This window comes from Quercus robur, chromosome 6, assembly GCF_932294415.1.
Source record: "Quercus robur chromosome 6, dhQueRobu3.1, whole genome shotgun sequence".
NCBI classification, from domain to species: domain Eukaryota; kingdom Viridiplantae; phylum Streptophyta; class Magnoliopsida; order Fagales; family Fagaceae; genus Quercus; species Quercus robur.
In genome coordinates this window covers 48317501-48341616 of record NC_065539.1, presented here as the reverse complement: position 1 = coordinate 48341616, position 24116 = coordinate 48317501, and the positions used below count along the sequence as shown (strand labels likewise).

General features: G+C 35.0%; 2 protein-coding genes across 2 annotated transcripts in view; one reads left to right on the top strand and one right to left on the bottom strand.

The window, feature by feature from the left end:
* Positions 1–11138: 11138 nt before the first annotated feature.
* LOC126689186 (uncharacterized) lies at positions 11139–18363 on the top strand. The gene is made up of 8 exons (XM_050384264.1): positions 11139–11515; positions 12824–13222; positions 13672–13789; positions 14217–14529; positions 14782–14854; positions 15605–15695; positions 15779–15858; positions 17753–18363. The coding sequence occupies exons 1-8, from the start codon at positions 11465–11467 to the stop codon at positions 17882–17884; spliced, it is 1257 nt and encodes a 418-aa protein (XP_050240221.1). The 5' UTR covers positions 11139–11464; the 3' UTR covers positions 17885–18363.
* A 1208-nt stretch (positions 18364–19571) lies between these two features.
* Positions 19572–24116, bottom strand: part of LOC126689185 (uncharacterized) — a 6187-nt gene continuing 1642 nt past the window's right edge. Inside the window, exons 5-10 of the mRNA XM_050384263.1 lie at positions 21404–23763; positions 21048–21317; positions 20883–20963; positions 20384–20495; positions 20220–20286; positions 19572–19833 (exon numbers count right to left, since the gene is read on the bottom strand). Coding sequence (XP_050240220.1) covers positions 19737–19833; positions 20220–20286; positions 20384–20495; positions 20883–20963; positions 21048–21317; positions 21404–23763 — 2987 coding nt within the window. The 3' untranslated portion in view covers positions 19572–19736. The remainder of the gene's footprint in view (positions 19834–20219; positions 20287–20383; positions 20496–20882; positions 20964–21047; positions 21318–21403; positions 23764–24116) is intronic.

Here is a 24116-nt window from a genome sequence, read left to right as displayed (position 1 = left end):
TTTGGCCCTCTTCGGCTTTGGCTAGGACTCCTCGGCAGGCCACTGAGCCACAAATAACACTCGTGAAGGGCATATGCCTGTTCTTCCTAGTGCGGCCAAGATTACATTGATCGTCCCTACGAGTGGCCTTAAGGCAATATCTCTCGGGGGTTCTTGATGGGCCTGGCCTTGATGACCATTGGGATGATGCAGAAGGTGTCTCAGCTTTCCTTCTCGGACTAGCTGGTCCAGATAGTTCCAGAGGTTCCTGCAGTTCTCCGTGGTATGTCCGTGGTCCTGGTGGTATTGGCAATAAAAGTTCTGATTGTGCCTCGTGGACTCTCCAGCCATCTTATTCGGCCACCTAAAGTACGGCTCGTTCTTGATTTTCTCCAACACCCGATGTATTGGTTCTCGGAATACAGTATTGACAGTCTGTGTGTTGGTTACTCCGAATTGCCCTACAAAATCTCTCCTTGGCCAGTTGCTATTATATCGGTCCGACCTGAAATCTCTCCTTTCCTGAGGGATAACCTTCTCTTTTCCCTTACCTTGTAGCTGGTCCTCCTCTACTCGTTTATACTTATCGATCTAATCCATCAGTTGGCGCACACTGGTGGCAGGCTTGCCAGTCAGAGACTTCCTCAAGCCGTGCTCGACTAGGAGACTATTTTTGAAGGTGCTGATGGTGACATCGTCAAAATTGTCGTCCATTTCATTATACATCTCCCAATATCTGTCCGAGTAGGCCTTTAGAGTTTCTCCATCATGCATGGATAACAACAATAAAGCACTCAAGGGCCACGAAGCTCTGCTATTTGTAATGAAACGGGAACCAAAAGTTTGGGTTAGCTGCCTATACGAATCTATGAAGTTCGTCTTTAAGCCATTGAACCACCTCATCACCACTGGTCCCAAGTTAGATGAGAAAACTTTGCACATTAGTACCTCGTTTTTAGAACGGACAGCCATCCTTTAGTTAAACTGGCTCACATGCTCCACGGGGTCTGTTTTGCCGTTATAAATGGCGAAGGTTGGCTGCTGGAATCGTCGAGGAAGTGTAGCCCTTTCTATGTGGTGTGTGAAAGGTGATTTGGAGAGTTGATCCAGTGCCCTACTCATGGCATTGTTTCCCAAGCCCCTAGGAGATGGGCTTTTACGTTCACACCTCCGGTGGTGCTCTTCTTCGTGAGAGAAAGTCTCGTTTAGAGGAGTTCTCGATCTTTGCCTATAGTCATCATCACTTTCATCATCGGAGGGCATGTCAGGCCTAAAGTGAGAACGCCTTCGTTGTGCATGGCGCAGCTTTTTCTTCAAATCGTCTATCTCTCACTGCATGGCCTGCTTATCATTCTGTCTCTGGGATACATGACTCCTAACTTCTTCTGGTTGCATGGCCCGGCTGTTATTTTGTCTCTAGAGCACATGACTGCCCACACGAGAATAGCTTTTGCTGGTTTGTTTGAGTGGTGTGCACACTTCCCTCTCGAAACCTTCCATTCTCTTCATTTCGATCACGCTCAGGGTTAGGAAAGTTACCCTGTTGTTAGGATCTAGCCAGTTCGGGTTGATGGGAGCCTGCTTGATGAGGGCTTGATCCTACCATGCTTGATTGTTGCCCTTACTAACACACAAGTTCTTCCCACAGACGGCGCCAATTGTAGGGACAGAGTTTGAGCACTTTTTCTATTAAATGGGTGGACTCAAGCCCAACTAGCCCAATACAAAAAATTTATAGAGAATGGGTTTAAGAGCTAGGCCTTAGTAAGGGTTACAACAACTAGACATGGTTATGAGTGGGTTGAATAATAAAGACATAGGCTAAAGTATGAAATTCTGTCCTTGGGCATTTCTTCCGAGGAACTTATTGTTTTTATTCTTTCTTCAGTGCTTGGTTACAAAGGTTTCTAAGATCATGCAAATTGCTACCGTCTTCTCCTTCTAATTCTCGATCCCCTTTTCCTGGAGGATTTCTCACATTATATATCCCCTTCCAGTCGATCTTGGCCCTCCATCTGTTGATCATGCAAGTCACTACTCGAGTGCTTGTCCTATTAGCCACCTTCCCAAACCTTCTATGAGTTGCAGCAATCTAGACCGCACTGTTCAGGGGTCATTTCCTCATTAATGCGGCCAAAACGTTAGTTGTAGGCATTTAATGCGGAGGTAACAGTTTCTCCTTGAATTGTTCCTACACCATGCTCCCATGGTTGTCCTACGGTATTTGTCCTTTTTCTTGGGACGCTTTGGGAGGCTGCCTTCGATGGCGTGCCGTTCTTCCCTTCTAGGATCTGGGTTGGCCGAGAACAAGATTGTCCTCGGCGATGTTTCTAGACCATGTGGGCTTTCTTCGTTCCTCCTCGGGCATTTCTTCCTCCTCGATGTGGGCCTTGGGCTTAGTATGAAGTGGGCAGGGGTTGTCAAATTCTTTGTCCCCACATATATATATATATATATATATATATATAGAGAGAGAGAGAGAGAGAGAGAGAGAGAGAGAGAGAGAGAGAGAGAGAGAGAGCTGAGAGAAAATCCAATTAGATTTCAAATTGGAATTCAATTAGAGTCTAATTTTGTGCTATGTATCTCATCTAATCTAAACTTTTAAATTATTTTGCCAATTGAGTTAATTTAGTGTAAAAATTAAATTTCAATTAGAGTTTAATTTTTGTGCCACGTGTCCCATCTAATCTAAATTTTGTTAATTTTTGTGCCAAGTGAATTAATTTAGTATAGAAAACAAGGAGTCCAATATAGATAAACCTAGGTAATATATATATAACACCAAAACTTTGAGAATATTTTATTAGAATCAAAATTAGATTTTGCCTTTGTTAGCTTTTCGTACAAATTAAATTGTTTAGATTTTTGCTGTTATATTTTTTTTTTTTTTTGAACTAATGAGTATTTTTTTTTTTATTATGTTTCTATTTAGATATTTTGTATGTGAAGATTTTGAATGTAACAAACTATAATTGAGCTAAACAATTACATGCACCTATCCTCATTTAATTTAGGAGATACTATTGAACCAATTTATTCTTTTATTTTGTGTTGTTTTTAGTAGAATTTTATGGAGGTGATAGTGAATTAATATTGTATATGTAGTGTCCAATAGTGATTTTCAAAATTGTATACATAACAATCGTGTAATGAGAAACTTCGCGTAACTAATATCATTAAAATTGTAAGGGAAAATCATTTCGATGCCTCCAAATGTCCTAGTCGAACTAATGTCCTATATAGTTAATAACCTAAACTAATATCAATAGAACCACTATAATTCATCATTTCTATGCGTAAGCACAAATTACATACTAGTTCTTTGGTAAAAGACAAAATCTATGCTAAATAAGAATTTTATTTCAAATGCTAAAAGTTGATTTAGAGTAATCAAGAGATTGCATATCATTAAAGTCTAAAGATAGCTCAAAAAACCAATTATAATTTTCTTTCCACCAAGAGAGAACATCAAACTTTGAATATTACATTCAAATAAATAAATAAATAAAAAAGAAGCAAAAAGATCTTTTTTATTTAAAGGGGAGGTCAAATTGAGTCAGGTTGAGTACAGGTAACCCTACCTAACTTGGTATTTCAACAGGTCTTGTGCAGGTTGACCTATTTTTGTTCAATTCGAGTCTAATTTTTCTAGGTTTAAGCAAAACTTATGAAAGAGCATGAATTTTATTTGTCATGTCACTATTTTCAATCCACCATGTATTCTTCTTTAAAAAAAAAGTATCAAAAACTCTTCAAATACATAACTATTCCGTTAGATAATTTCATAAGCATTTATATTTTAAGCTCTTCATGTTTTTTTTTTTTTTTTTTTTTTTTGGATAAGTCTATAGCTGAGGAGGAGGACTTTTTTTTTAATTCAATAATTACTACAATGGAGTTGAGGAAATTTGAACGGTGGCAATTTATTTATATGAAAAATGCTAGAGAGCGCTGATTAAGCTAAAAAATTCTTAGCGTTTATCTAATAGAATGTACTAATTACATTTTCATTCATAAATAGTAAATAGTAAAAAATGTGGCGGCGCAATTGACGAAAACGCGAAGCACCCTTTTGGTATGAAGCTGTATTCCATTCCATAATCATAAAGAAAATGAAATCTGAGCTAAATTGTGGTTTCCAACTTTGAATAATGTCTAGTTCCTTTGAACCTCCTTACATGAGTTGATTCCCAAAAACCAAAAAGACTGTAGACTGTAGACAGAGTAAGCTATAACCTCTGTAGAAAAAGGACCTTGACAACCCCACTCTCCTAATCACGAACTAGATATGGACCAATTTGGCAAAATAATTTTTTTTTTGGGAAATGTTAATGATATCCTGGTAATTGGTTTAGTAATTATTTTTAGATAAATGATAAGGTAATTAATTTTTTTGACGATTTTTTGAAGTATATATTTATGATATTTTCAAAGTATTTAATAATTTTATTTCCGATAATAGTTGTGTTAAAACTTTACTAAAATAGTTTATTAATAATTGTTTTAAGGACACTGGTAAGGAAGACACATTGTTTTTTATATCTCTGTCGCCTGTACCAGGTTGGGTGTCGGTGTAGTACCGAATCCATTCGCTCTTGTGCTGCCAAATTGAACAAACGACCTCCTCATTACTCCAATCAAGATTACCACGTGCACAATTCCCTCTTCTCTTGTATAATACTATAATCTAAACATTTCTTTATATAAGATTATATATATTGAGTGATGTTTCCAACGATTTTTTTTTTTTTTTTTTTTTTGATGAAAAATCAAGATTTATTGAAAAGAAACAGCACAACTAATTTACTCCTTACAAAAGCTAAGTTATAATTAAATTAATATTGCTTTCAAAAAAAAAAAAAAAATTAAATTAATATTTTTTTTGGTAGAAAATAAATGGTTAGGGAGGGCAACTAGCTAACATAGTTTTAAAGATTAGTCCGGATTGACCAATTGAACCGATTTAATGGAAATCATATACCAATTTGGTCCAATAAAAACCTTAAAACCAGTATAAAATGGGTCAAATTTTTTAAAAAATCAAAAAAAAAAAAAAATCTGATAACTGAAATAAATAAATAAATCGGTTTTTGACCGTACCAATTTTTAAAATCATGCTAACTAGTTAGGTTTTTCCACTTGAGCGTTATCAGAATAGGCACCTTGACTGCTCCCGAATTAAGATTCTCATTGTGCATGCAATATTGGGGTACGTACAAATAGCAACAACGAATTGCTAGTGCGTTAGGGAAAACCCACTAGACCACCGAGCCATGACCTATGTCATGATGACCTAATAAAATTAATACTATTCTCATAAAAATTAATTATCAATATTATTTTATTACAAATTAATTATAACATATCAACTATCAAGTCAATAATTATGAAAAATTATGTGTTATTAGGCTTACCATTATTCTCTCTTTCTATATATATTTCCACTAGGCCAGACAGACTGTTGATTTCCAAAAGGTGGAAGGGGTACCTCCATTGCATGTGAAATTGTGAACCTGTGTTATATCCTATATGATATAATATATCTAAGATTCTATGATTAAAAACAATTCTCAATGAATAGCATATTCAAATAAATTGATATAATATAATCAATTTAATCATTTATTAATTAATTTTTTTATAAGCAATTGTTAAGTTAAACTAGAATACAAATCACGTTTTCATTTCTTATAAATAGAATAGTTAAAACTTAAAAGGCTCTACAGAAGTGTGGCGGCGCAAGTGAAGAAACCGCAAAGCACCCCTTTTATAAGGACTATTCCATATCCATGATTCCATATCATGTTTGCAACTTTGAATAATGTCTAGTTCCTTTGAACCGCCATGGGCAACTATGTTTATTTTTGGGTAAGTTGCATTTACGTTTACGTTTTGTTAAGCTGCGTTTTTGGCTGGTCCATGGCACCGTTCATGGACCAGCCAAGTGCAAATTGAGGGCGAACAGTAAATTTGAGCAATAAAAAATATTTTACTACAGTGTTTTCTGTAATAAGTTTTCAATTTTCAATAAAATAAACTGTTTCCAAACGCACACTTAACTTTTTTGTAAAAAAGTGCTAAATATATTTATATTTTTTAAAAAATGTATATATATATATATATATGATTTTAAAAAATTATACATAAAAGTTAAAAGGAAAAAAAAAATCTCAAGATCTAATAAGAGTGTAGACTTTATAGCTAAAATGTCTTGCAGAAGAAGGGGCTTGACCATGCCCTCTTTCTTAATCAAGACCTGCTGCTATTGACCAATTTGGCAAAGAACTTTTTGTTTGTACATATGTTACCTAGATAAAGTTGGGTGTCGGTGAAGTACCGAATCCCATTTGTTCTTGTGCTGCCAAATTGAACAAACTACCTGCTGTCTGCTGATTAGTACAATCAAGAAAAGTGCAATATTAATCCCTCTTCTCTTGTATGACCTAAACCCTTCTTTAATTTATATTGAGTCATATTTGGGGACACATCTTATTTTGAACTTTGTTCACAATTTTATTAAGAAGATAATATTAGTTTCATCTAGACCCATTAATTTATATTGAGTCAAAACTTAATGATTTTTTTTTTTTTTTTGTATTATTACACTTATTGCTATTCTCTCTATGTGCATGTATGTAAACTGTCAAAGCATTCACAAATGCATTGCCTAAAGAAAATGTGCAAACATCCACAGTGGACTAGGCCGGAAAGACTGTCGATTTCCAAAAGGTGGAATGTGCACATCCATCACATTTGATTGGAACTGTGTACATATGTGGAGTACCTCTTTCTTAATCCAATGAATTTAGATTTGTCCAATGATTCATAACATATTTCACAATCTTTGATAAAAAAAAACTTATGAATGCTTAATAATGGATAATAATAAAAAGTTATGTCAATTTAGGGCGGGTCAGGAATTAATTACAATTTGAGTAATGTTAGGGACACATCATTTTCTATACCAAAATTCACACTCTGCTTATTTGTTAACTCTTAATTAGATTTTAACATTTTCAAATACATGTTGGTGTGGTGGTCACTTTACAAGTATAAGTGTTTGTGGGGGTGTCGGGGGCAAATGTTGGAGTTCAAGTTTTCAGGAAGGAATTTCACACAAATATACACTTAGATTAAGCTAAAGTATAAATTCTATCTTGTAAAAAAAAAAAAAATTGTTGTAAACCTGGGGGTGAGAAGAAGTGTATCTCAACCATTACTCTTATCAGTTTATTAAAGCTCATTTGTGAAAAATAATTTTTTTATATATACATATATATATATATATATATATACTCTTCCTTTTTTATGTTTTTGTTTCTTTTTTCTGAGATTAAAAAAAAAAATGTTACTTTTCCCAATCATACACCATTCTGGCTCATGGATTTTTTTTTAAGAGTTTAGTTAATGTGTGTCTTTATAGTACACTTTAACTATTTATTTTGGAAAATTTTTATGAAAAATTGAAAAAATTATCAAAACATTTGATTGTTTTTTTGTTTTTTCATAAAAAATTTTCTAAAATAATTCGTTAATGCATGTCTGAAGGGGACGCGTTAATAAATCTTTTTTTTAATACATCTTTCTTAAATAATCACTCCAAACTTACATGAGTTTTGGTGAATGAAATGATAAAGCCAATCAATGCTGGGACCGACGTAAATGTTTAAAGTCAGAATACTTTTCAAAGCAAAAAAAGCAAAAATTTGATACTACTACTTTGCTATACTTTTTAGAGTAGAATGGAAAACGTTACTCGCCAATTGCAAGAGTACGGTCAGTTAGCGTGAGAATATATTAAATGCCACATAACGTACATATAATATATGTTTTTCTTTATCTCTTCTTTTTTTAAGAATATATTTAAATACCGCTTATTACTGAAAATTGAAAATCAAAAACATTATAACAAAATAATTTTTAAATGTATGAATAGTTTCATGGGACTCATTTTTAATGAAAATTTTATTGAAAAAAGAGGTTTGTAGGTCCTGTAAACTGTAAACAGTGCACGGACCCACTAACAGATGTATTTTTCAATCTTAGGCGTTGTATTTTAGCTACTGTAGATGTGGGTCCCACGGAGCATAAACGCCAAACACAAAACGTTGAGGGATACAGCTGTATTCAAACGCTCACTAAGTGCCCAAAAAAAAGTCGACCGACCAAATAAACCACATTTATATAGTAAAGAGTTACATGGTAAAATTATACTGTAAAATTTTTATATCTTTTAATTTTATTATTAAAAAAATTTATGATAAACTATTAAAATAATATAAAATAAATATTTAAATTTCATTTAAACAAAATAATTTTGGTAATAGAATGTAATATGTAATTTCATTGTGAATTTTTTTTGTGACAATAAATAAATAAATACTTATTATATAATTTTAGAATTCTCATATAATAATGTATAAGAGATCTTATAATTTTTGTGTTTAGTTAAGTTTTTGTCACAATTTATGTGAATATCAATTACCTTTAGTTAATAATGACTTAATTATTTCATGGTTTTAATTATTTTTCATTTAGAGTTTAATTTGAAACCATCCCTAATTATAGGGGAATTATGTTATTCAAGTTTCTTATAAAAAGATAAGATAAGATTTGTGGGTACCTAAGGCATGCTTGCGACGTCCTAGGCATGCTTGGCAACGTCTTTGGCCGACCTCGGCATGCTTTGCAACGTCCTCGGCATGCTTAGCAATATCCTAGGCATGCTTGGCAACGTCCTTGGCCGACCTTGGCATGCTTTGCAACGAACTAGTGGTACACTACTCCTTCGCTTCAAAGCTTATAAGGTAGAAAGTGGGGGGATTCCTCTTCGATGTGGGACGCTTAGGATGTTGCAAAGCATGCCAAGGTTGGCCAAGAATGTTGCCAAGCATGCCTAGGACGTTGCAAAGCATGCCAAGGTCGGCCAAGGACGTTGCCAGGCATGCCTAAGCATACCTTAGGTACCCACAAGATTTTTTTTAGAAGGAAAAGATAAGATAAGATAGATAATTGGCACAATTACAACTTATACCTGATTGGTAGGAGGATTTTTGTTTTTGTTTTCAAAACAGTATAAAAAGAATTTTCAAAAAATTGAACTTGAAACTAGTTTTCAGATAATAATTTTTATGTTTGACTCTCACTTTTAAGAACAATTTTCAAAATACTAAAAACAAAAAATAATTGTATGGGAGACCATTTCTATTTTTGATATTTTTTTATAAAAAATATTTATAAAAAGTATTTATAAAAAGTAACGTGTAGAATCTGTGAAATACTTTTTTTTGTGTGAATAATGATAAGGTAATATAGCTCAATATATACTTTTTTTATGATAAGTTTCAAATTTGAAGTGTGTGAAAATTTGTTTGTGATAAAGATAAGTTCATTAGTTTAAGAGATAAAAGAGTTTGGACAAATATGTGAGGTCCACTATTTTAAATTTGTTTATAACTATGTCATTAAAAACATTTTCTGTATCCTGAAAACAGTCATTTAGCCGTTTTCAAAATCCTGTTCTAAACCAGAAAAATATGATACAATTTTTTGAAAACTGTATTTAGAAAATATTAGTCAAATAATAAATTCAAGTGTAGGACCCACCATTTTATAGGTTGCAAAACCAAAAACTATATATATATATATATATATTTTTTTTTTTTTTTGAGACTAACAAAAAACTATATTTAAATACTTTTACTAAACAGGATATTTAAGATTTTATGATTAAAAAAAAGTATCAATGAATAGTATATATATTCAAATAAATTGAAACCAATATGATTATCAAAATTAAACGTTTCTTTTTTTTTTTTTTTTTTTTTGAGTAACGTTTCTTGCATCAAAATTGACTTTTTAGGATATTTAAGATTTTATGATTAAAAAAAAAGTATCAATGAATAGTATATATATTCAAATAAATTGAAGCCAATATGATTATCAAACTTAACGTTTCTTTTCTTTTTTTCTTTTTTTTTTGGGTAACGTTTCTTGCATCGAAATTGACTTTTTATGATATTTAAGATTTTATGATTAAAAAAAAGTATCAATGAATAGTATATATATTCAAATAAATTGAAACCAATATGATTATCAAAATTAAACGTTTCTTTTTTCTTTTTTTTTGGGTAACGTTTCTTGCATCAAAATTGACTTTTTATCCTCATTTGTATCGATTGTGTCACACTCTTTCAAATGACAACGTCATCTTCATCCCTTGGACATGGTTGTTTTTCCTCCTTAAGTTGTGGAGGCTTGACTTGCCAAATTCTACCATGTACACATCTTTTGGGTTTACATATGCATGTTTTGAGCGTTTGGGTAACATTTAACAACTAAGTCATTAGCAACCATTGATGAAAGGAGGGACATTCAAAATACTTCAAAACATTAGAGACTAAAGTTGAATTTAAATGGGTTAGAATCAAAATCATCCCAAATATAAAGATTCCAAATTACTTTTTGACCGTGCACGATAATCATTATATAAGTATAATTACTTGTAAAGTGTAGGGTGACAAGTGTCGAAGTTCACACCCAAAGTATAATTTTATCTAGTACCATTTTTTTTTCCTTAGAAAAAAAGAAAAGAAAAAAACAAACCTACAAGTCTGCAATTTGCAATAGAATAGGTAAGCTATAGGAGGACACGTTTTCGTGTGAGAATTGGTGAGCTATAAGAGGACACGATGGTCATTCAAAATACTTCAAAACATTAGAGACTAAAGTTGAATTTAAATGGGTTAGGATCAAAATCATCCCAAATATAAAGATTCCAAATTACTTTTTGACTCTAAACGATGGTCATTATATAAATAACTACTTGGAGTATTGGGTGACAAGTTTCGAAGTTCACGGCAGGAGTGGAATTTTATCTAGAATCTTTTTTTTTTCCTTAGATTAAAAAAAAGAAAGCTACAAGTCTGCAATTTGCAATAGAATAAGTGAGCTATAGGAGGACACGTGTCCGTGTGAGAAAGCGAGTAGGGACTTGAGGAAAAAAAAGAAAGGGTGTGTGAGATTTTGCACTAGTAGGCCTTCAATGAGCAGTAGTGACAAGGTGAAAACTGAAAAGTGACAACAACAAATGAGAAACAATGCGGCAATTACACGATTACTTTTCTATTATTATTATTATTATTATTTCTGTGTAGCCTTCAGACCAAGTTTCTCCTCATCTTCCCAAGCGACCAAACTCTGACCAAAGTCCTATCTTTCACACACACACACCCTTTTACTTTTATTATTATTATTATTAAAATACTAGTATTACTCTACTAAATCAAATTATATTCTTTTTTCTTTTTGTACTCTTTAAGAGCTTGACAGCTATTCTCTCTTCCTAGATTACTCGAATTTTTGTCAGATTTCTTTGGTTTTCTTGTTTCCTTTTATGGTTCTTGTGTATCCTATGATTTCATAACTTATTTTTAAGGTTATTGATCCATTGAAGTTCTTTGGGGTTTAACAAATAATAATAATGCAAGCAGTTCAAGCAGTTTCCAGTGGAGTAGCAGAGAGTTCTCCTCAGGTTGGCTGTTCTTTTTTGTATTTTGGATATGTACATATGGGTGTGCATGTGTAACTTATGCTTTGTTCTTTCAGATTCAGATATGGGTTTTTTTTTTTTTTTTTTCTCTCAAAAAAAAAGATATGGTTTTTTTTTTTTTTTTTGGGTTTTTTAAAGTTTCAGTTTTTTTGTTCATTTATTGCAGATTAATGGGTGTTTCTTTAATTTATTAATACTGAACTGTAGGCTAGGCAATTGTTTTTTACTTCAGTAGCGGTTGATTTTCATTTAGGAGCATTATTAATATAGAGGGCACTAAGAGGTTCTAGGAGTTCCTGGCGTTGATCCGGTTGTTCTATTGGTTTTAAGGATTTGGTTTCATCATTTAGGTTTGAGTTATAAATATTTTTTCAAAAAAGAAGTTTGAGATAGAAATGAATATGATCAGCTGACATATTTTTTGGACTATCCCCATTAGGCAATTACGGCTGATATCATGTGGGTCTTCAATAATTTTTGGCTGTTGAACTGTGGTTGCCTAAAATATGATTTGATGTGTTAATTATAGAAGTATAAGGGAAAAAAAAAAAAATATATATATATATATAGAGAGAGAGAGAGAGAGAGAGAGAGAGAGAGAGTTTCATGGTCGTGAAGAATATGGAAAGTGGTTTAAGGTGGGTTGTGGTATTTGGGAATACTAATCTTGGAAGTGGTCATATGTTGTTCCTTGAATGTAGGTAGGCAATGCATATACTCCATAAGTTAATCTTTGTAAATTTAGAAGTTAATTTTAGATATAGGTCCTTTATTATCACGTGGGAGGTATGGCATTAGAGAGTAGTTTTAAACATAGGCCTTTCATTTGATTATTCTCACGTAGCGGGGTATTGAAGCACCATGATTTAAATAATGAAGTTACCTAAGGAGTGTCATGGGTTTGAGTTCGGGAATCAACCTTTCCAAATTTGGGGGTTAAGCTACATACCAACCATCTCTCCCAGCCCCTGCAAAAGCAAGAGGCTCATGCTCTGGTGGACCATTTTGATTTGTTCTCTGTTTTTGGCATGTTGCAAAACACCATGAAAAATAGAAATGTTTTAGAGGAACCTGAAAGTCTGAGACCTAGGAGCAGTGAAATATCCAAATTACCTACGACCATGTAATGCTGTTCAATATTATGAGATTGTTGCACCCAGTTTGGTAGGATTTGCAATCAAAATACTCTTTCCTATTATGGTTGATATGATCTCGATATGTGAGACAAACTTTCTAGGTTCTTATAGAGAAAATGACATGAAATGGTGTTCATATGTTTGTTGCATGCAGGTAGATATCCAAATAGACAAAGTTTCAGATCCAGGACCAACCGGGAGGCGTCCGGATATTGCACTTCAAATACCCCCTAGACCCATAGGATTTGGCAATAGTCGAAGTGGAAAGGGTTTGCTCCAATCTCAAGGCTCTGCCAAAGGCAGTTCATCATCAGGAGGCATCTTGCGGGGATTAAGCTTCAAGAAAAAGGGGACTTTATCTGATGGTGAGAGAAGCTTCCTCCTCAATTCAGACCCCAAAACCGCCCCTGAAAGTCCAATTATGGCCAACCTCAAGTCTGCACTTTCATGGAAAAGATGTACCTCTCTTCCGGTTACACCTGCAACAAACTTGTCCCCTTCAGTTTCCACACCTGCTTCAGCGAGGACATATGATGAACGGCATAAGTCACATGTGAGTTATCATGTATTTTGCAGTTCTTTCTGATCGCTGAGATTTCAAGATCAAGTTTCATGAATAGCTATAGAAAAGCATATTAATCTAGAGAACCCCACTAATCAATCACCTGGACACAGAATGGTTGATGAATTAACGAAATGTTATATATTAAATTTTTTTTTTTTTAAAAGAATTTTTCTTCCTATTCATGCCCCACTCATCTCATCTGGAGCATATCTTTAATTATGATGGCAAGACCACTCTACCATCATATTGATGTGTGCCCCAGATGAAAGTTCCTTCTAGATCTATATCTAACAAAACAACTGCAATTTTTTCCCCTCCCCCCCTGCCCCACTAAGCCAGGGCATCCTCTCCTAGTTTTAAGGTCAATGTTGCAGGTTGATGATACTGCTATTATAAAATTCTAGATGCTTAAGGTGTTTATTGTCAATTTCGCGCAGAAAGCTGTTCAAACTATGGTTTCAAGGTCCCTATCTGTGCCTGGGCAAAATGTTGTTATTGTAAGATCTGTATCATTCGCTGTCCAGAAGGAGCATGCCCAGACAGATCCTAGTGATGGTATGCTGTAAGACATATACTTTATTGTTGCAGTTCCTTATTTCTGTTCTACAACTCATGGATTGATAGACCTGTATGACATGAACCATCTTTCATTGTTAAAGTCAGTCAATGATTGGGTGATTTTACACTGATTTCAGTAGATCTATTTAGTTTCAGTTTCATTAATGTTTGTCATTGTTGCTTGTTTGATATTGTTAAAATGTGTGCATTCACAAAAGTGTTAGGTGTAGTGTGTGAACTTAACATTTAGGCTTTAAATGTTTATTCAGCCATGGGCCTGGTGGCTATTTGAGTTCTATTCAAACACTAAAAGATGGCTGAAATATTTGTATGTAATATTTAAACTGTTGATGTTTATAATTGTCTGATCATAGTCCCTTCAACGTTATTTAACACTTGTAAATTCAATTTTCTGGCACATCAGATCAAATAACTTCCGTTCCGGCAGAAGGCAACGATGAAGAGATTCCTGAAGAGGAAGCAGTGTGCAGGATCTGTCTTGATGTATGTGAAGAAAGAAATACACTTAAAATGGAATGCAGCTGCAAAGGTGCCCTCAGACTAGTACATGAAGAATGTGCTGTTAAATGGTTTAGTACTAAAGGAAACAAGACATGTGAAGTATGTGGGCAAGTGGTTCAGAATTTACCAGTGACTTTGCTTCGTGTGCCCACCTCCGTTCAAAGGGATAACAGACAAGAGCACAGTCAACAAAATTTGCGTTCACAATCGATAAGGTAATGTAAAATGAAAGTGAAAGACATATTAAGACTTTCAAATTCAACTGAGGCACTTTTGAGCCAAACTTAGTTGATTTTATGAGTTCTTTTTACCGTAAATTTATCACACAGTGAGAGAGAGAGAGAGAGAGAGAGAGAGTGAAGTAAACATCCACCTAAGTTTCTCTCTTGTTCGAGTAATATTTTCTTGAGCATTTATTCATCCCTTTTTTTTTCCTGCTTTTTCTGATTTATTCTTGCTTATGGCAGTGCCTGGCAGGACTTTGTGGTGCTCGTCTTGATTAGCACAATATGCTATTTCTTCTTTCTTGAGCAGCTACTGGTAGGCCATTTTGCTATAAGATAAAAGTTAAACAAGAAATATTTGTTATTCCTGTTAACTATGGTACTTGGATGAGTTGGATGTTATACACTCTCTTTAGGTCAACTTAATGCCTCAATATGTTTGGCTTCTTTCATAGAACTCTACAAGATACAGTGCATAGAATGTTCTGTCCTGAGACCTGACATGTAATTTGTTATGTGTATCTAAAATATTTATTAACATGATCAACAGATTCGTTTAGCATAACTAGGCTCCAAAATTTGTGCAGTGGGGGATTTAAAATCAGAATGTATGATGAAGTAAGAATATCAAAAGAAATAGAAGTGGTTCCAATTACTATTTCAGCATAAATGTAATTTGTTATGCATATTTAATATGCATATTAACATGATCAAGTGATGAGTCTAGCATAATTAGGCTCCAAAATTTGTGCCGGTGGGGGATTTAAAATCAGAATATATGAAGATTCAAAAGAAGGGATTCCAATTACTATTTTAGCATAATATTTAATTTGTTCTGTGTATTTAATACATCCATTAACATGATCAAGAAACTAGTTTAGCATAACCAGGCTCCAAAATTTGTGCAGTGGGGAATTTAAAATCAGAATGTATGGTGAAGTATGAAGAACAAAAAAGGAATAGAAGTGGTTCCATTACTATTATCATAACTGTTTTTATTTTTTCCATTTCAGGTTCTGTAGTAGTTGGCATTGCAGTGTTAATCCTTTGCCTTCTTATTTTGTAGATTCATAACATGAAGACTCAAGCTATCGTGATTGCAGCACCATTTGCTTTTACCCTGGGCCTTTTGTCATCTATTTTTGCAGTCATCCTTGGTATAGCTGAGTCTCAGAAGTAAGAAATTACATGTTTCTGTTAAATTATCATTTTCTTAGTATTTGTTTATTTTGATTTGCAGCAATCAAGGAGTACATATGGACATACGCAGCTCTTGAGTTTGCACTTGTGGCCATCACTGTCCACCTTTTCTACACTTTGGTGAGAAATGCTCTCTTTTTATTTCACTATTCTGTCATCAATATGCTCCATGATTTCCTCCTTGATTCTTCTCACTTACTTTCTTGAAAAGTACCATACCTTTTTTTTTTGTTGGTAAAATACAAAGTACCATATTTTTTTGGGTTTTCTTATGAAAAGAATAAGATTTGTTACCTAGTAGGTTACTCTATGAGGCAACTAGCCACTAGGTCCTCTAATTTAGATGATATAATGGTTATACTTAAGTCTTAACAAGATATTAGATTCTCAATACAATTCTGCTTCCAACCCCCCACCCCCCCCCCCCCCCCCCCCCCAAAAAAAAAAAGAAAAGAAGAAAAACAGAAGGCTAGATGATTGTTTTGTACCATCCCACTGGTTCTATTCTTAAATGGTGGTGCAAGTGAAACACTAACCCAAAAATTCTAGCATTAATGGAGCCAAAGCAAACCTATAGTTGCTTGCTGCTGCTCCAATTATGACACCAACACTTCTAAACTTAAGGAACGTGAAATACATTATTTCTTTAATCTGCTGAAAGTATCTCCTATGAGATATTTCTCCATTAGGAGACTTAATGTGACCTACATAAGATTTATTTTAATTATTAATTTTTCTTTTGTTTATTTAATAATATGAGTGATAAATAGAGCCAATAGTTTTGTAGTTCAACTTGACCTCTCATATTGTTTCCAACAGGGATATCCAGGGTTCAAATCGCTCTCCCCAACTATCGAAATATCCACACCAAAAAAGAATAAATAAAGACCCAATGTTTTAGGATTTTAATTGTGAAGAGTTATTTGATGAAAAGTCATATGAAATTATAAATAATTTTCAGTAACTAACTCCTTAGTTGAAGAATTAGAATAAGAACTGACACTAAACAAAGAGGGTCTGTAGTCTACCCTTCAAACAAGTTTGTGTTTCCATAAAAGGGTTTAACAAGGTAGGCCATAAGTTATAAGAATTCTCTCTCAAGAAAAAATCTGTTAAGTGGGTTTTTTGTTCAAGACACTCGAACAATTATGGCCTGAGGTATCTCCCCTTTATTTGGCTGCATATATTTTGTATAAAATTTCTTACATATTTGAGATGCAGATGTGTTGCAAAGGAAAATTTAAAAAGCACGTTTGGTTAATTGTGATACATAACTGAAAATGGGGATTAACTCATAGGAGAATTACTATGTTTGGGTGGATGCATTTTTTCTTTATTTAGCCATTCAGCTTGCAACACCCACTTTTACTTCACCATTATATCTTCACAGAAGTCCAAGCTGATATTTTAAGAACGGAAATTAACAAAGATCACTCTTGTTGACTAAAACTAGCCTACTATGACCTTTTGCTTTCCCCCCTCCCCATTTTCTGTTATGATCCTAGTGTCCCACATGGATTAAGTGTAAGCTTAACCATATGCTTATAAGCTCTTGGGTACTTGGTGGTATATTATGATCCTAGTATCCCACATGGATTAAGTATAAGCTTAACTATGTGTTTATAAGATCTTGGGCACCCCTTACAAGCCGATTTTCAAGGGTGAGTTCTACTCATGGGTTGCTAACATTTGGTATCAGAGCCAATCACCACCCTGGGTAATCAGGTGTAGCTCATTGAGTATGGGATCAAATGAGTTGCGGCTTTGTGGTCGGAGCGTGGTAGTATGTTATGATCCTAGTGTTTCACATAAATTAAGTGTAAGCTTAACCATGCATTTATAAGCTCTTGGGCACCCTCCCTTGCATTCTACTCATTGATTCCTAACATTTTCACTTTCATTGTCGCATGGCTTTCTAAAATATCCAATTTTTGCTAAGATGCAGGTGTTCTACATGTTTGACTTATTGGTCCTTGTTTTCTTGTTGACTGAAAGCTTCTTAATTTTTTTGCAGCTTCATCTGAAGGCCATTTATGCGATACTAGTTGCATCAGTTCTAGGTTTTGGCATAGCCATGAGCCTCAACTCCCTGTATATTCAATATTTTTCTTGGCGAGTTCAAATTACACAGAGCCCCCCAGTATGATCGGACCCCCATTGGGTTGCAAGGTCCCTGTGTTTCTGCTGGTTGCTTGCTTGCTTCAGTAAATAATTCGTGTACATGTCCAATTATCCAGCACTTGATAATCTATTAAGTAGAAAAATCAAGTAATACCCTGAAATGTGCTTTGTTATTTTAGAGTTATTTTGCATTTGCAAAAATTAGAAGTTCACACGTTAAAATGTTGAAGAGTCCTTTTCAGGGTTGACCATCAACAAATGTTGGAAACTTGGGAGTTCTCTTTGTTTTGCAGTCTCACTATATCAATTGGTATTTTCACACTCTTGAGGCATTGACTGTTTTTAATTCAGAAAAATCTTGAAAGCTTTGTTTTGCAGTCTCACTAAATCAATTGGTTTTGTCAAGGTCAAGATGTAATGAGAGTTAAGACTCGAATCAGAATAGAAACAATGTTGGAAAAAGTATTCAATATGTACTTCAATGTGTGTTTTTATTCTCACCCAGTTTTCTGTATACACCAACCCACTGCTTCTCTTGCTGTCTTAATAGTTACAATGATGTTTCTTGCTTACAATTTGTGCATTTTTAAAATTTACACTACAGCAATCGGTAATAGTAATATTTCTGGATTGCAAAATAAAAAGGAAACAAATCTTGGCCTAATTGCATAATGTAATTGCTTTCCGATGTATGGAACTAAATTCTCAAACTCAAGGTCATCAACAATGCCCTTACAGTAGCTCTTATAGCATGCAATTTTATGCTTACATTACATTAGCATTGTGTTGTCACCTAAAACCACTTGATAAGGTCACCTCAACATCAAATTTCTTATTGGTCGAGATCTTGTTCTTCCAATGTATGACACGGTATGTGTATATTAATGCAAATTTCAATTAAAAGAAGACCAAAGAAAGAAGGAATGGGAGGGTGTATCCTGAAAATCGGCTTTATAAATAGTGAATTAGTTCCCTATGCTGCCCTTCACTTAGAAAAAGAAATGCAATTTAGTCGCATCCTTCGCTTGGATTAAGTCTGAGGCAATATTTTTGCTATACCCTTGTTTACTTTACATTTAACATATCTCAATCTCACCCCCCCAAACATATACGTTCATTCAAAATCCTTTCCAGTAATTAAATATTTACCAGCCAAAGGCACTATAAATCTCAAATGATTTTGACTAGCACATAAAGAAACAACATTACCTTAATAATAATTAAAAAAGAAAAAAAAAAAAAAAAAAAAAAAAGGAGAAATTACACTTTTTACCTTAAACCATACCCCATTTTATACTGTCCCCTAAACTATCAAAACACACAATCACACACACTCCACCCCACCCCCCCAAAAAAAAATCGAAAACTTTGTTACACATTACCCCTCGCTATTTGTTTTTTTTTTTTTTTTTTTTTGTTAAGTCTAATTGAATTTAGCATTTAAAGACTAATTTACCCTCTACCGTTTGTTTTGGAGGGGTAAATTAGTTTTTTCAATACTTGATTCCATCATTCTTGACAGTTAACACCAAAACAGACAGTGAGGGGACATTGAAACGAAGTTATAATTTTGGGAGGAATTATGCATTTCGATAGTTTTAGAGAGGGGGGGGGGGGGGGGGGGGGAGTATAAAATAGGGTTCAATTTAAGGTGTAAAAGTATAATTTCCTCTTAAAAAAAAAAAAAAAAAAAAAAAGGAAAAAGGGAGAGAGGCAACAAACTTATACATTAATCTTTTCTATAGCATACTTATCTTTACATGGAAGGCCTAGAGCTGGGAACATTCACAATATTATATATTGATCACTACATTCTACCAAAAACGCCTACAGGGGATCAGGAGGAAAATCAGAAGAGCAGATGAATAAAATGGATCTTATTTTTGTTTAGTCACAGGAAGGAACTGATCTCCGTCTTTTCTCAGCCATATTGTCGAACGGGTTTGTTTAACATGATCCACAAAGAGGCGATGCCTGTCATCGGGAAATTAAATGCATTAGGAAAGATCACTAATGTTTCCCCTCACTACATGGCCCATACATTTGGATCAATTACTGGCCATCAATTAGGCCCACAAAGGAAAACTTTAAAAAAGACCTTAGCAATCAAGCAAATAAAATAATTCAATATAAAAATTAATAAAGTAACATAGTTTTTACCATCCATTTGCTTGCATTCTTCAGCCAGTAGAGAAGACATGCAGAATTTCACTTCTTAAAAGAGAGCTAGAATTTATTAACAAACCCCCAGCATGCACTTTTAAGACACAGACAAGTAAATGGCTAAACCATCTTCTATCTTTGACAAAAGCATTCATTTATGCATCATCAGGTAATGCTCTTATTAAAATAAAACTAACCTTTCATACTCCAACCTCTGAGTAACTATACCATTCAATAACAGCTCTGAACTGTAAACTGCTGCTCCTGCAAGTAAAAGTAATGTTGCCCAATTCTTAGTAACGTGTGTCCATTTTTTTGGATCATTTAATCAAAGCAAAAATGACACATGATTGTAGCTAACCTTTTTCGAGGTAAGGCACACAGAGAGCATAATCTTCTTCGCAAGATAGAACCAGCAAATCCTCTGGAATTTTATCCCCCTTCAGAGTAGATCTGCCAGTTCTCTCCACCGCCTGGAAAGCATTTTGACAGGAAATCAGCATCCGATAAACAATTTGGCACATTAAGATAAAACACATTTAAAGCATCTCAGGATTCAGATGGAGCTGAAAGCACTGGCAACTGGGCACTCAAATTAAAACAGGACAAAATTGAATAGATATACAGGATCAATATCTACATGCATGTTGGTGGGTGAGCTAAAAACTACCCCCCCCGCCCTCCAAAATAAGAAAACGAAACCCACAATAGCAAGATGAAACCACTAAGACATACCTAATTAACTGCTAGAAGCTTTGCAATTGTGACCACAGACGTGATTAAACCATGTTCGAAATAGAAATGCTACTTCACTAAGACATGAACATACGAATCATGTACAACTTCAAAAAACTGCATACCTCGCCCTGTACTGCTTTAACCAAACTTGAAATTATTTCTTTACCAGGCTTTGTATTTGGGGTAATCAAAACTCTTCGACCCTGCAGAGATATTAGCATTTGAGAATCAACAAAATGAATAAGTAGCCAATGCATCTAGTAAAACCAACATGACTAGAATTTTACCTTCAAAAGTGGATGCTGGGATGCGCGTGCCAATGAAACTGGCAAGCTAAAGCCAAACTCCTTTTCCTTTTTGGCATCCCTCAAAATGTAATTCTTCTCATCAATGAAACAGCTAGCTTGTCCACAGCTCTGAAGCCATAAATGTGTCACCACTGGTTTTCCAGAAGCAATGGCCTCTAACATATTCCTTGTACGCACAAATTGATCTGCTATGAAGTGTGTGGCATTTGTAATAGAAGACGCCATGGAAACTCCAAGCCGGGCCAAAATCTGTGGGAGAAGAACAACAAACAAGATATAGTTCAAACCAGCTCCAATGATCCTAAAAAAGAGACCCTGAAGAAATCACAAACTACCTTCTTCTGCTGCTTAATTATATCCTCATCCAAGTGGTGGCTGTATAAAACTCGAACATCAGTTATATCTCTCCTCTTTCTTGAATCTTTTAATGCAGAAGGAGGCTCAGGCCCGGCAGTACTTAGGCTACGGATTTCTTTCAGAAAAAGTGACATGTTTCTCTTGCATGACTGTTTTAAGTATTCATTGCCCATACAAACGGGTGATGCAGCATTCTCAGGTGTCCTACAGTTAACTGGAGTAGTAGCACATGCTGAATCAGATACTTTACATTTCTCACTAGGTGATTCATCCATCCTGGCATTCACTTTTTTAGCAGACGATGGGCAACTTGCACTACTGTTTCTGTCAGAGCGCCTATTTGCCTTTGCCCCAGCTAGATCTTTAGATATCATTTCTCCATCAATCTCACCAGACTTACCATAAATAGCACCCCCTGATCGTGTTTTCCTCTTCATGTTTGAATCAACCAAAGTGCTTTTAGCATCATCAAGTGGCCTTTTGCGCTTGGTGACAGATTGTCCAATATCTTTTGGCCGAACAGATTCAGGTGCATCATCTAAGTTATCAGGATCAGACAACTTTCGACAAGATCTTCTCCTTCGAGGACAGCTCAATGCATCAATTTCAGAACCATTGGCATAAGCTGTCAGCCTTTGAGTGGATTGCTCATGACGACTTGGTTTTACATTGTCAACTTCTCTGGATTGATTAGGACAAAACATAGAAGACTTTTCCTTCAAGAATGCAGAAGCCTGGATGCCTGTACTATGTTTGCTTTTCTTTTCTAGGGCACAAACCTCAATCGGATAATTCATCTCTTCCCTAAGGTCACTGGATGCATTCTCAGCCTGCTTCAATTGATTTACTACCAATGACTGTCTAGTTCGATGAGCAACAGGTGCATATGTACCATCTTCTCCTAGTAAATTCCACTTCTTAACTGTGCCACCTCCACTTAGTGTCGCATTGCCATCAAATCTGTTGGACTCCTTAATGCAGCTTCTGTCCAAAGTTCCTCCTGCCTTTCTTCGCTGAATGATCTTAGATGGCATTTTGTCAGAGTTTCCACTCCCATTGATCTTAGAAACATTATCTAAATGTTTCTTAGATGAAATCAAGGACTCTTTACATAATTTGACACTGTTGCTCTTAACTTTCTTGCTCTGACTTGAAGCACCAGAGGGTCTTACCCTCTTACGAGAAGAGGGCTGCTTTACATTATCCGTTTCTCCTCTGAAAGAACCTCTGCAAGAACCCTTTGAACGGTTCTGTCCACCTTGATGGACATCTTTAGCATCATGGTTAGCAATGCCCTCACCCTGGAATAAGGCTTCCATAGCTTCAGCTGCCATCTGTGTATCAAAACCTACATTCATTATTTCTGGCACATCTTTCTGAGCAAAATTAGTTTCCAACTTTCCTCCTGAGGGATTGTCATTAGACTCTTCATTCAACTCATTGGCAAGGTTTCGTTTCAAATTTAATTCTTGCACTGTCTTGTCATTCACTTTTGGTTTTTGCAACATTAGTTTTGAATCAGAATGAGCCAAACCCATCCTTTTGTTATTGACTTTTAAATGTTCTTGATGGTCTCTATAGTCATCTAGTCTGCTTACTCCAGACTTTTGGGGTTTGGTAAAGGATCTCCTCCCGTGGCCTCCACTATCAAAGAATTCTTCCTTCTTTCGGCGGAAGATATCTCCCCCTCCATCATCCTCACGGGTATCATCCCAGTCAAAAATCCCCGTTTCTCCAAATATGTTTCTAACATTGGCTTTCTTCGCCAAACTTTGCTGGCCCTTTGCACTTGAGAGAGAATTTGATTTTCCCCAAGATTTCTTTCCATGGTCATATTCTTGTTGAGATTCCATGGCATTATCTTTAAGGAACCTGTCCACAAAATCCAATGCATTGGCCTGTGATAACTCTCCAGGTTCTTGAGAGTCAGCATAGCTTAACCCTGCCAATCCATCATCACAATCAGGCAACTGAGGCAACTCTTCTACTTCAACATTATTGCTGTTATGAGGAAGTCCTCCATAGACATCATGTGAATCATCAGTGAAAAGTTTTCTAGCCGCTTTACTGCCAGCCCTGCACACATTTTCATTCCTTGATCCCTTCATTTTTCCATTGCATCCTCCAACATCAGGTTCCTGATCTACTAGCTCCCCAACTTTTGGGGGATCCTGTATGATAGACGTCTCACTATTCTTGACAGTAAGTACTTCCAGAGTCTGATTGTTACTTGGGACATAACATGATCCATTGCTAACTCCCTTCAAAGCCATGCGAGCTAGAGCAGAGGCACGGAACATTCCTTCACAAACTGTAGTAAACCGCAATGGCTGAGCTCCTAAGTGAAACAGGAAAATAAATAAGGAATAAAACCTCTTTTTGTTACCGTTCCAGTCAGATATGCATTCATTATAGATTAAAAACGTATACCCACAGAAAGGTGGCCTAGTTTGGTAGTTTTCAACATACCCACAGAACTTTAACCCTAAAAAATCTGAGACACTGAATGCAATACAAGCACATAACAAGGACAAAAAATTAATAATTTCACCAGAAACTGGCAATTCATTTCATCAAATTAGATGTGATGACTTCACCTGAAACAATCAATCTTACCAGATGTGCATTCAAACTAGGGGGAAAAAAAGTGCTGTTTCCAGGAGTCTTATATAAATTTAGACAACAAAAATG

What these genes read in the sequence shown, in the direction of transcription:
- LOC126689186 (XM_050384264.1), top strand. Translation starts at nt 11,465, where the DNA reads ATGCAAGCAGTTCAAGCAGTTTCCAGTGGAGTAGCAGAGAGTTCTCCT. An exon ending in ATGAACGGCATAAGTCACAT is followed by an intron (nt 13,223 to 13,671) that starts GTGAGTTATCAT and finishes AATTTCGCGCAG; the next exon opens with AAAGCTGTTCAAACTATGGT. An exon ending in TTGCGTTCACAATCGATAAG is followed by an intron (nt 14,530 to 14,781) that starts GTAATGTAAAAT and finishes TGCTTATGGCAG; the next exon opens with TGCCTGGCAGGACTTTGTGG.